Source organism: Trichogramma pretiosum, unplaced genomic scaffold (assembly GCF_000599845.2).
Source record: "Trichogramma pretiosum strain Unisexual culture from Peru unplaced genomic scaffold, Tpre_2.0 scaffold2, whole genome shotgun sequence".
Lineage (NCBI taxonomy): Eukaryota > Metazoa > Arthropoda > Insecta > Hymenoptera > Trichogrammatidae > Trichogramma > Trichogramma pretiosum.
Window position 1 is genome coordinate 2,335,505 of NW_019641687.1, and position 10,002 is coordinate 2,345,506.

Genomic DNA, 10,002 nt, shown 5'->3' on the forward strand with positions numbered 1-10,002 from the left:
TTCAGCTCAACCAAGAGTTTCAAATGTTTCTACCGAAACAAGTCTCCGATGCTCTGCTCGACACCTGCAGTGCCATAAAGATCGAAAATTTATACATTAAGTGTGTGGACCAATGTGTACAGTTTTTTGAAAAAGAGTGAATTTAAGTGTGGGTATGGGTTATGCTTATTAAAAGAATTGTTATACTATAATGGTGATGTGAGGCATGGGTTATGCTTATTAAAAGAATTGGTTTTTATACTATGATGATGATGTAAGGTATGGGTTATACTTAAAAAAAATTGGTTATGTTATACTATGATGGACATAGTCCAAGACCGGTTTTGTATGGTTTTAAATAGAGTCCTTTACCGAGAGCAATTGCCTCCATTTTTCTGTTATGTTTTTTCATTTCATGCAATTCCCGCTCGGCTGCTTTGGCGTCATTCACCGCTTTAGCGATACCCGCGGCCCCGCCCCCCAAGGCACCGACGGCGCTAAGGCCAGCGAAAAGAGGTATGAGAAACGGCAAGGCACCCCCAATTTTGCCGGATACCGGTAGAACGCGTGGAATTTTTACTTTTTTTCTTTCTCCTGCTTTTTTCACGGCTTCTCTAGCCCCCGAAATAGCCGATTTGATTACTGATTCGGAAGTTTTGCCTCGTTTCATGTTCTTCTTAGCCGCCGTAACAACTTTGGCTAATTTTACACCTAGCCCCTTTTTAATCTTCATTGCACCAGCTACTGCAAGGGCTGCAATTTTTTCGCCAATCGAAGAATCCCGTGCTCTAACTCGCTCCAAAGCCTTTTCCGCCAAAGTATTGTCAGCACTCCTACGTATAGCGTGATTTTTTTGCGAATAAGCAATATCGTGATCTTTGCAGGCACTGTTCAGAGGGTTAATACCCTTATCACCACGAGCTAAACATCACCATTATAGTACACATATAGTACACATCACCATTATAGTATACATCACCATTATAGTATAATGGTGATGTGTACTACGGTATAATAGTATACATATAGTACACATCACCATTATAGTATAACAATTCTTTTAATAAGCATAACCCATACCCACACTTAAATTCACTCTTTTTCAAAAAACTGTACACATTGGTCCACACACTTAATGTATAAATTTTCGATCTTTATGGCACTGCAGGTGTCGAGCAGAGCATCGGAGACTTGTTTCGGTAGAAACATTTGAAACTCTTGGTTGAGCTGAAGTAGGATTTTTGGACCATACTTCGTAACTGCTTTTTTAATGGCTGTAACTTTATAATCACGATCTACCATCAGATCCGTAACTTTCTTCAGTGGTAAATACGTCGCTTTGCTCTTGGCCAGCTGATTTATTTTTTTAAAATCCATTTTTATAGATTGAAAAGATAGTGAAAGAATTGTACGAGTGCTGTGGGATCTTTCTGATCGACGACTGTACCTTGGCTCGAGCTCCTCGCTCTATTTATCGGTCGACCCCCACTCTCAACAAGCTCTCCCTACCCCAGCTACTCCAGTAATGAATAGTCTCTTCATACTCTCACTACTCGAGCGATGTCATCGCGGGGAAAACCCGAACATTCTTTGTGTAACTTGATATCAATACTCCAAATAACCGTTGAGAAATTAAACTTGATACATCCTGTCTACTTCTTTAATGTAAACCGCCAATGGAATTCTTTAGTTATCAGTAGGCATTGCTTGAAATAAATTCTTGGAATAGCCGTCCAGAAATGAAACTTGTTACATCCGGTGGGCTCTATTATTATTCGATAATTTTAGTATATATATTTTAATTATACTTTGGCTTCTTGGCTGGAGGCTCGCTAGCGATGTCTTTGTGGCTCCACGGCAGAGTGTTGAAGGTCCCTGGTACTAGGTAGCGTTTATCATCATGAGGACTGAGTGCAATTTTCCTCTCCTTCTCGGATCGCAGAACGTGGAGGCGCGAGCGAATGTTGTGCTGCTCCCTCGAGATGATTGTATTCTCTCTCAAGCACTGCAAGTAGTCGTCAAAGGTAATGGTATTCTTTACCACCGATGACTTGATGTCTTTGATCTTTTTGATGACACCACCATTTTGAATATCGACGCTGTACATTTTACTGCGCAGGCCGCAAAACCGTCGTAGTATTTTTCCGCAAAGTTCATCCTTCATAAGTCCAATCTTCTTGGAGTTTTCCCGAAGTAATGGCATTCCGAATGGATTGTCTTTCTCGTAGTCAAATGTATCAAACTCATTGATATTATCCTTATGCTTCATAACCTCGTATACGTTTTGCCCCCCTATCTCGTACACCAAGCTATCAGTGTCCGTGTACAACACTTTGCAATTGTTTCCAAAACGATCGCGCATGAAATCGTAGTGGAAGCGATAGAGGTGCGTCTTTGATATATCTAATATGCTGAATCCAACGTACACGGGTTTATCAATGGTGACTGCTGTCTTTGAAAGCTGGATTGCGACCAGGTTTTCGTTGAAGATTGCTCTGCTGTGAAAATTTGGCTTCGAAATTTGAGCTTCTGCTCCGTAACGTCCATCCCAGCTTGAAACGAGCTTGACATCAATTCTTTTTCTGACGTTTTCAATAGTTTTTCCAAATATGGCGTTATTGCAGAGCTTGTATTGTTGTTTCTCAAAGTCATTTTTGCTATTTTTTCTCTTCTCGGTGTTCAAGTCGATATAAGACTTGAGCCAGGGTCCCTGTTTAAATTTCAATGCTCGATTGACTTTTGTGACTCAAACACCGAGTCAAACTGCCTGCTGTAAACTCCTGTAGTGAATGATGTACTTGTGCTTGGGATTCAGCGTGGTCAGGAGTTTGCGCTGTTTCGAGCCCGGTGGGCAGGCGTGCTCGGGACATAGTGTCAAATCCTTGTGCGAGTCGTGTAGGGATTCGGGATACTCCAGGTTCACCTTGCGGATGTATCCGTACTCGGAATCTTCGGGCAATGTGAGATAATCTTTGGCATCGGACCATTCAAAGCCTCCGTATGGCAGATACTGAGCCATTGCCCAACCGTACAAGTTATTTATATCGTAGTACATCAGGTATACGTCCTCTTTCTCAGGATTGTAATCCTCGCCCATGTACCTGTTGTTAGCCTCACTGCACCTGCTACACCATTGCGAGACCCCACCGCGAATTCCTTTCTCGACAAATAGCAACATGTCTACGTCTGTGAGTAATTCTAGCTCGACTTGGGTGTACAAGAGCATTGCATCCCAAGAATAGCCCGGTAATGTATAATTTTGTGCTGGATCTAATTCATAAGCCTCGTGACACGTTTTCCGAAAGTTCTCAAAGACTTCTACGAGTAATATCAAATCCGTTTTGAGGTAAAGATCCGAATATTCACTTAGATTGGAAATTTTGAAGAAGTCCCACACTCCCTTTGCGTGCTCGTAATCTTTGGTAGAAATATCGCTGTTCGTAAGAGAGCTGTAAAACTGTTCGGGTGGTGGTAGTGCTGTCTCTTGGAGCTTCTCGAGCGATGAGATGTACTCGTATGGAAACACTCCTTTTTTCGTGAGAAGTTCGATTTGTGCATCATCGTAATCCTGGCCAAAAACTTTTCTTAGAGTTGGTTGTTGCTTTAAGTATGAAGCCAAGTTGTCCAATGATGATGCCATGAACTTAAACGAGTCGATGAAGCGAAAAGATAATCTCTTATCCTCCATGAATTTCACGAAGGAGATGTATCGCTCCTTGGTCTGAGGTAGAACTCAGACTCGACCTGGAAATCCCGTAGCTACCTCGCGAATAAAAAATGCGAATCGTATCCACTTAGGTTATGGAAGATCACAGGCACGAATCTCACGTCTCTGTAGTTGATGTTGCACTTACTATGAGCTGCTCCTCGATATTCACCCGTAAAGTGCGAATGGTCGCGGCTATCGTACACTTCGTTCGGGTTGGGGCAGTTGAACCATGCTAGGTCGAAAACGCGATGATTAAGTACCCTTTGCAGGTACACCAACTTGTAATGCTCTTCGGCGTATAAGTAAACACGCGATTCCTGCACAGTGTGTTCCTTAAGCATCTGCAGACTTTTTTCAGCCGATACAGACCCATCGCCCCATCTAAGACCGTGTACGTTCAATGTACAGTCTTGAACTTTATTTTGTAGAGCACGCGACATATCGTCGAATTTACTGTCTGGAGCAACTATCCAGTGCAGGTAAGACAATTACTGAACAGATACAATGCACACTTCTTTCGGCTGAAAGTTTGAGCCGTCGAAAAATCCAAGAGGTCTACTATATGTATATAATCGACGCACATAAGCGTCGACGATGATCACGACGATCGTGATTGTTATCATTAGCGTCGTCGCATCATCGCGCCAATATATCGTAAGAGTCGTCTGGATCTATCTATCTCTCTCTCTCTCTCTCTCTCTCTTGCTGTGAGGCTCGTTAATGCCCCGACACAATATCGCGCCTCCTCCCTATTCTCGGCGTCGCGCGGCTTTTTACGATTATATTTCCGGACTGGCTACACACTCGCTCAGACACACACATTGCGCAGCAGACATCATTTTTACTAAAATATCTGCAAAGATCCTCGGAGCGTGCAAAGTCTATATAACTGCAACTCGAGGAGTTCGTTATTTTTTATCGTGTCCATCGCGACTGTCGCTTGTATGTGTGTGCGCATGTATCGAGTGGGTCTTGCTGCAGTTTGATACTTATGTTTCAGCGCCCGATCTCGCCTGCTTCGAATGCCGTGCACTCGACAATAATTCGAGCCGATGTGTGCGCATAACGGAAGTTCATGCCCGCTTTGATTTTCTAACGGCTCGCTTATACACTATATAAAGTACATCGAGTCGAGTGGGCAGCTTATATTATATCTTATACGTGTGACATGGCGCAGGCAAAGTACGAGGACACGCTGCGTTCGCAGCAATCAAAAGGCATCGAAGTAATTCGCGATACGAACGACACGCAAACTTGCCTCGGCATTTTCACTCGACGACTTGATTTTGATTGAACTTTATATATTACATATCTATACAGCCGAGGAATCGCTGAGCCGCACAGGGAACACAATATTTTCCAGAAGTTGCCTTAAATAGCGGCTTTCGTCTATAATCGACGTCGATCGAGCCGCATCGATCGCATAATGCATTCTTCATTTATGCACATGTGGATAAATATTATTACCAGTGCAGGTACGCTCGTACGGGTATGAAAAGTCAATTTTTCATACCCATCTATCCATCGCGTTATATCCATCGCAGCGATCGGTGTGCATTAGATAATTGCGTGCGCAGACTCGCGCGACACAAGTCGATCGATCGATCGAAATCACATTTATATACCATTGCGCAACTCAGCCATGTGCGTACGTGTGTATAATATCTGTGGTTGAAAGGGTTAACGAGATAACTTCATTTTTCGTGTTTTCGAGAAAAACACATTTTAAATTGGGCACGAGTGCCTAGCTAGACGCGGACGACTAAAGATCTGTACCTATGGTATTTTTACCTACTAAGAAATATCTTTTTACCCGTATATCTATTAAATTGAAAGTGTAGTTGCATAGCAGAAAATATGGACTTATCTCGTTAGCCCTTTCCCCGCTTAGCAGATAAGTCCACAGCTTCTGCGGGACCTAGTTTTCGAAATCGATGTTTTGCTTGCATTTCATGATGAAAACTATATCCTACAATTCTACTTCGAAAATATTGCTCATGTATAACTTTATAAAACTTGCAGAAGCCCTACATGTGTCATTTCACATCAACTCTCCCAGTGCCGCACAGCGCGGCATTATTTAGTCGAATCGCTAAATTTATAACTCGCTATAAAAGTATCTAAATGAACCTAGAAGAAAAAAGTAGCAAAGCATTTCGATGGGAAATTGCCTCAGCTTTCCGAAGGTCATATCAGATTTCCCGAAATTTTCCGCTTAAGCCGAGAAAATCAAACTATGCCAAATGAACGTGCGCCGCATTAAGCGCTACGTCAAAATAAACGCTTCTCCCCTATCTATTTTTTCCCGCCATAATCTGCAAATTTCTCGCTAAATTTCAAAAATTTTTTCCCGCTAAAATTTGAAGTTTTCCCGCGTAATTTTGAAAATTTTTCCCACCAAAATTCAAAAATTTTTTCCCGCCAAATTTTGAAATTTTTTTCCCGCCAAAATTCAAAATTTTTTCCCGCCAAAATTCAAAATTTGGCGGGAAAATTTTTTTGAATTTTGGCGGGAAAAAATTTTGAAATTTGGCGGGAAAATTTGAATTTTGGCGGGAAAAAAATTTCAAAATTTGGCGGCAAGCTTCAGGGAGAGAAACGGCCTGCGGGATGCTATCAGCGGCATACACACCCGTGGTTTTTGCCGAAATATACGATAGACAGACTTCTAGCTGGCATGTATTCATTTTTGTCGTACCTGGTCTAAACGATGCAGGAGCAATCTGAATTGTGCTCGTCCGATGAATTTCCCTCTTGAAGCGCAATCACCTCTTTAATTACAGACTTGTAGTATGGGGGCGGTGATTCACCTGCACGAACAACAGGGGGTTGCTCACCGGCAGCGCGAGGTGAGCCCCTCGAAGATTGCGGTGCGATGACACGCACGGGCACCGGTGGAACGCTGTACGTCGGGCGCGGTGTTTCACCGAGTCCCGCGAGATATCATCGAGCTACCCTCGCTGCCAGTATTCAAGACTCAACTTAGGAGCCATCTCATGCAGCGGATCGGAGAGAGATGATCACGCCTAAATGAACATGCGCCGTCAATCGGAAATCGATTGGATATCGTTACTTGTTCAATTTGTAAAATACCTTTATCTTATTTCTTCACCTTCTTTATGTTTATGTTTATGTTTAGTTTAGTATAATCTATAAGAATTTCGAAACCCATCAAAATTGTAAATTTGTAAATTTCTATGTATGCTTCTTTGAGCCCTTCGGCCTTTGCGGTGCCTGGGCGAAATAAATATGGTTAAATCAAATCCCTGTTCCCCGAGCGTGCGAGGGACAGCCACAGAAGGTTCTTGTACAACACTCCGTACCGGTAACTGCGGATTGCGCGTCGTTTGATCAGTGCTTACCTCCTTTATTTGGACAGATTCTTCTTCTTGTCTAGCAGCGCGCGTAGGCACTATAATTCTACGCAGACGTAATGCAGGGACGCGCCGAGGTTCATTACCCCGTACACCGCTCACTTCAGCCGCATCTTGTTGTGCAATACCGCGCGCCGGTCTCGGTGGTGGTGATGCAGCGTTCACATCTACTCTACGCAGCCGTAATGGTGGCACACTGCGTGGTTCATCACTGTTAACGGCGTTAACCCCCTGCGATGCAATTGGACGCTGTGATGATGGTTGCATGATACTCGTACTGGGTTTAGGCTTTATCGCCACGAGTCGGCGATACGGGGTGAATGCTGTAGGTGCCGGTTATTTGCACTGACATTTTGTTGCACGTACGGGCGAGTTGGTCCGACAGTAGCGTTATTGGCTCTGATCTTTGTAATTAGGTCAGTTGCACTATTATAGAGCTTGCTATAAGTAGGTAAACAAAGCGGGTTCTGGCCCCCCCACTCCTACTCCCTACCCCTCCCCTCCCCAGCCAGGGATTGGGGGGGGGGGGGTCGATATGTAGAATACCTGTTTTACCGACGGTGGGTAGTTATCAACCCCTGGCAAGTATCTGCTCTACCGACTCTTGACCTACACTGGGGGTACCCTGTTGACCGATGGGGCTACCCCTGGCAGTATCTACCTTACCGACTTATACTAGGGTACCCGAGTATTTTTACCCCGTTGATTATGGAGGTTCCAACCGAAGCGGCTACCTTTTGCGCAAGCGCACAATTTTATTTGATTAAATTTCAAATAATTAGGATAGGTATCGGAATAACAAAATTTATTTCAAGAATTAAAAATTTTAATAATAAAAAATGTATGTACAAAAAATAATTAAATGAGTATCAACTGTTCCTTCAGCTGCTCTTTGTAATCATTTATTACTTGATGCACGATATCTTCTTCATACATTCTTTTGATGCCACGCAATGCATCCGCGAACCCCGGTCGCGCGCATTCGATAAGTACATTGATCGAACCCACCACTCTGGTGGCGACGGTATTGCGGAGAATGAAAGATTGTATGTGCCGCAGCTGATTATAAAAATGCTCCCTCATGACGAGGGAGTGCACGATCGCTACAAAAACTATAAAATCACCATATAAGATTGGTGCAGTTTTGATAATGGGTCCGCTCGACCCAGAGTTCTAAATTGCCGACATCACACCCGACCAGCTACCAAATGCTCGAATTAGTTTGCGCAAAAACCATTCTCTTTTTTCTGTTAACGGCCTGGATGGTAAGACGATGACACTGAAATCAGATGAATGCAGGGTTTTAACTAGCCACTTATAATTAAATTTTTTTTTACTACTAGTGGCAACCGCGGTTGCAGTATGCTGAGCGAGAGAATATGCCGTACTGCTTGATGATTTATTAAATATAAAACATTATTATGTGTATGCTAATGGATCAAATAAACACAAAAACAATGCAACGACAATCATATTTAAGATCCCCGACAGATTATCCAATAAAATCCCATCAAATTTGATCAAATTCTTATAATTTTAGAAAAAATTTATAAAAACTCACCCTTTCAGATCCACCTTCATTTCGGTATTATTGATGTTAAATTCCATTTTTTTTATATTGTAAATGCGGTTGTAGTAAGTAGGTGAGCTATGCCGGTTCTGGCCCCCCCACTCCTCCCTATAGACCACGCCCCCTTTCCCCCTCCCCCTCTCCAAGTCAGGGAGTGGGGGGTCGATAACTGGGGATGCCTGTTTTACCGACGGTGAGTAAATTTTTATTGACCCTGGTGTTACCCACTTTAGGGTACCCGGATACCCGGGGATGGATGTAGCTAATCTACCTTGCTGACTCTCAAATATAACCTCCTTTACCCCCTCCATGTCCCAGAATCAGGAGTGGGGGTACCCTCCACCGCCTGGAGTGGGGGTCGGTAAGTAGGATACTTGTTTTACCGACAGTGAGTATCGGTCGCAGGTTATCGACCCAGTAGTGCAATCAGTTTTGGTGGCCATTTTAATGAAACCTATCGCGGCTTCAGGCCCACCGTACGGTATATACAATTTCACCGATTCAGCACATAAAAATTATCTGAAAAGCGTAAATAAGGCATAAAGAAAAAATAATAAAAAATGCTTTTCAAAAAAATTTATTTAAAAAACATAAAATTACACATTAAAATAATAATGTATTTATAGCAAAATTACTTAAACTAATCAATTATTAAAATAATATCATTAATAATATTTTTAATTCTTGGAATTAACTCGTCGATAATAACATCCAATATAGCTTCTTCAAAGCTTAATTTAATTACATTCGATACTATACTAGTGGCAACGTTCGTTGCATAAAGCTGAGCGACGTTCGTTTAAAATTTGTTTGTTTTTGAAATTTTGCTGATTGATTGTACACTGAAAATTGGCTTAACATGTATAATATTACTTAATATACATAATATTAATCCTTATTGCACACGAATGCTGATGCTACTGCATCATAATTGCATCTAAAATATTAAATCTAAAAAATGCATAAGGGTGCATAAAGGGCATACCAAAACCTAATCAGTAACACATTTACGTCCCCTCTACACACCCAAAAAATTTCAGCCCGATCCATTGAATACTATTCCAGTTATCGTGTCAGGGCGAACACACGAAAATTAGGCAAACTGGCCATGAAACGACTTCGCTGCGCTCAGCTTTAATGAAATTTACGCGGCGAAAATTCGATTACGTGATCTATGAAAGTACGTATTATATTACTATTAATCGAATTTTCAATCATGCTTTCTAAATCTAATATTTGATACAAAAAAATTTCATATTTTTGCTGAAAATATAAAATAGATAAAAATGCTGGAACGCTCCCGAATAAATGTTCTGCTGTTACTAATATAGGGCTTGATGACCCTAACACCCTACAGCATTCGATCACAC

At 42.1% G+C, this 10,002-nt stretch overlaps 2 protein-coding genes across 2 annotated transcripts; both read right to left on the bottom strand.

Annotated features, from left to right (window-relative positions):
- Nucleotides 1-295: 295 nt before the first annotated feature.
- Nucleotides 296-1,356, bottom strand: LOC111694218. The gene is made up of 2 exons (XM_023461520.1): nt 1,112-1,356; nt 296-812 (listed from the first exon to the last, which is right to left on the bottom strand). Exons 1-2 carry the CDS (start codon nt 1,354-1,356, stop codon nt 296-298), a joined length of 762 nt encoding a protein of 253 aa, XP_023317288.1.
- A 421-nt stretch (nt 1,357-1,777) lies between these two features.
- LOC111694219 (probable DNA polymerase) lies at nt 1,778-7,414 on the bottom strand. Its single transcript, XM_023461521.1, has 5 exons — nt 7,376-7,414; nt 7,149-7,293; nt 3,808-4,154; nt 2,744-3,622; nt 1,778-2,689 (listed from the first exon to the last, which is right to left on the bottom strand). The coding sequence occupies exons 1-5, from the start codon at nt 7,412-7,414 to the stop codon at nt 1,778-1,780; spliced, it is 2,322 nt and encodes a 773-aa protein (XP_023317289.1).
- Nucleotides 7,415-10,002: the final 2,588 nt, after the last annotated feature.

Bases quoted from the DNA above. Each gene is read 5' to 3' on its own strand.
- LOC111694218 (XM_023461520.1), bottom strand. From the start codon at position 1,356: ATGGATTTTAAAAAAATAAATCAGCTGGCCAAGAGCAAAGCGACGTAT. The intron at 813-1,111 runs GTGTGTGGACCA...CGCTATACGTAG, and splicing joins ATCGAAAATTTATACATTAA to GAGTGCTGACAATACTTTGG.
- LOC111694219 (XM_023461521.1), bottom strand. From the start codon at position 7,414: ATGTCAGTGCAAATAACCGGCACCTACAGCATTCACCCC. The intron at 7,294-7,375 runs GTATCGCCGACT...ATTGCATCGCAG, and splicing joins GCACCTACAGCATTCACCCC to GGGGTTAACGCCGTTAACAG. The intron at 3,623-3,807 runs GTGAGATTCGTG...GACTCGTTTAAG, and splicing joins GCAACATCAACTACAGAGAC to TTCATGGCATCATCATTGGA.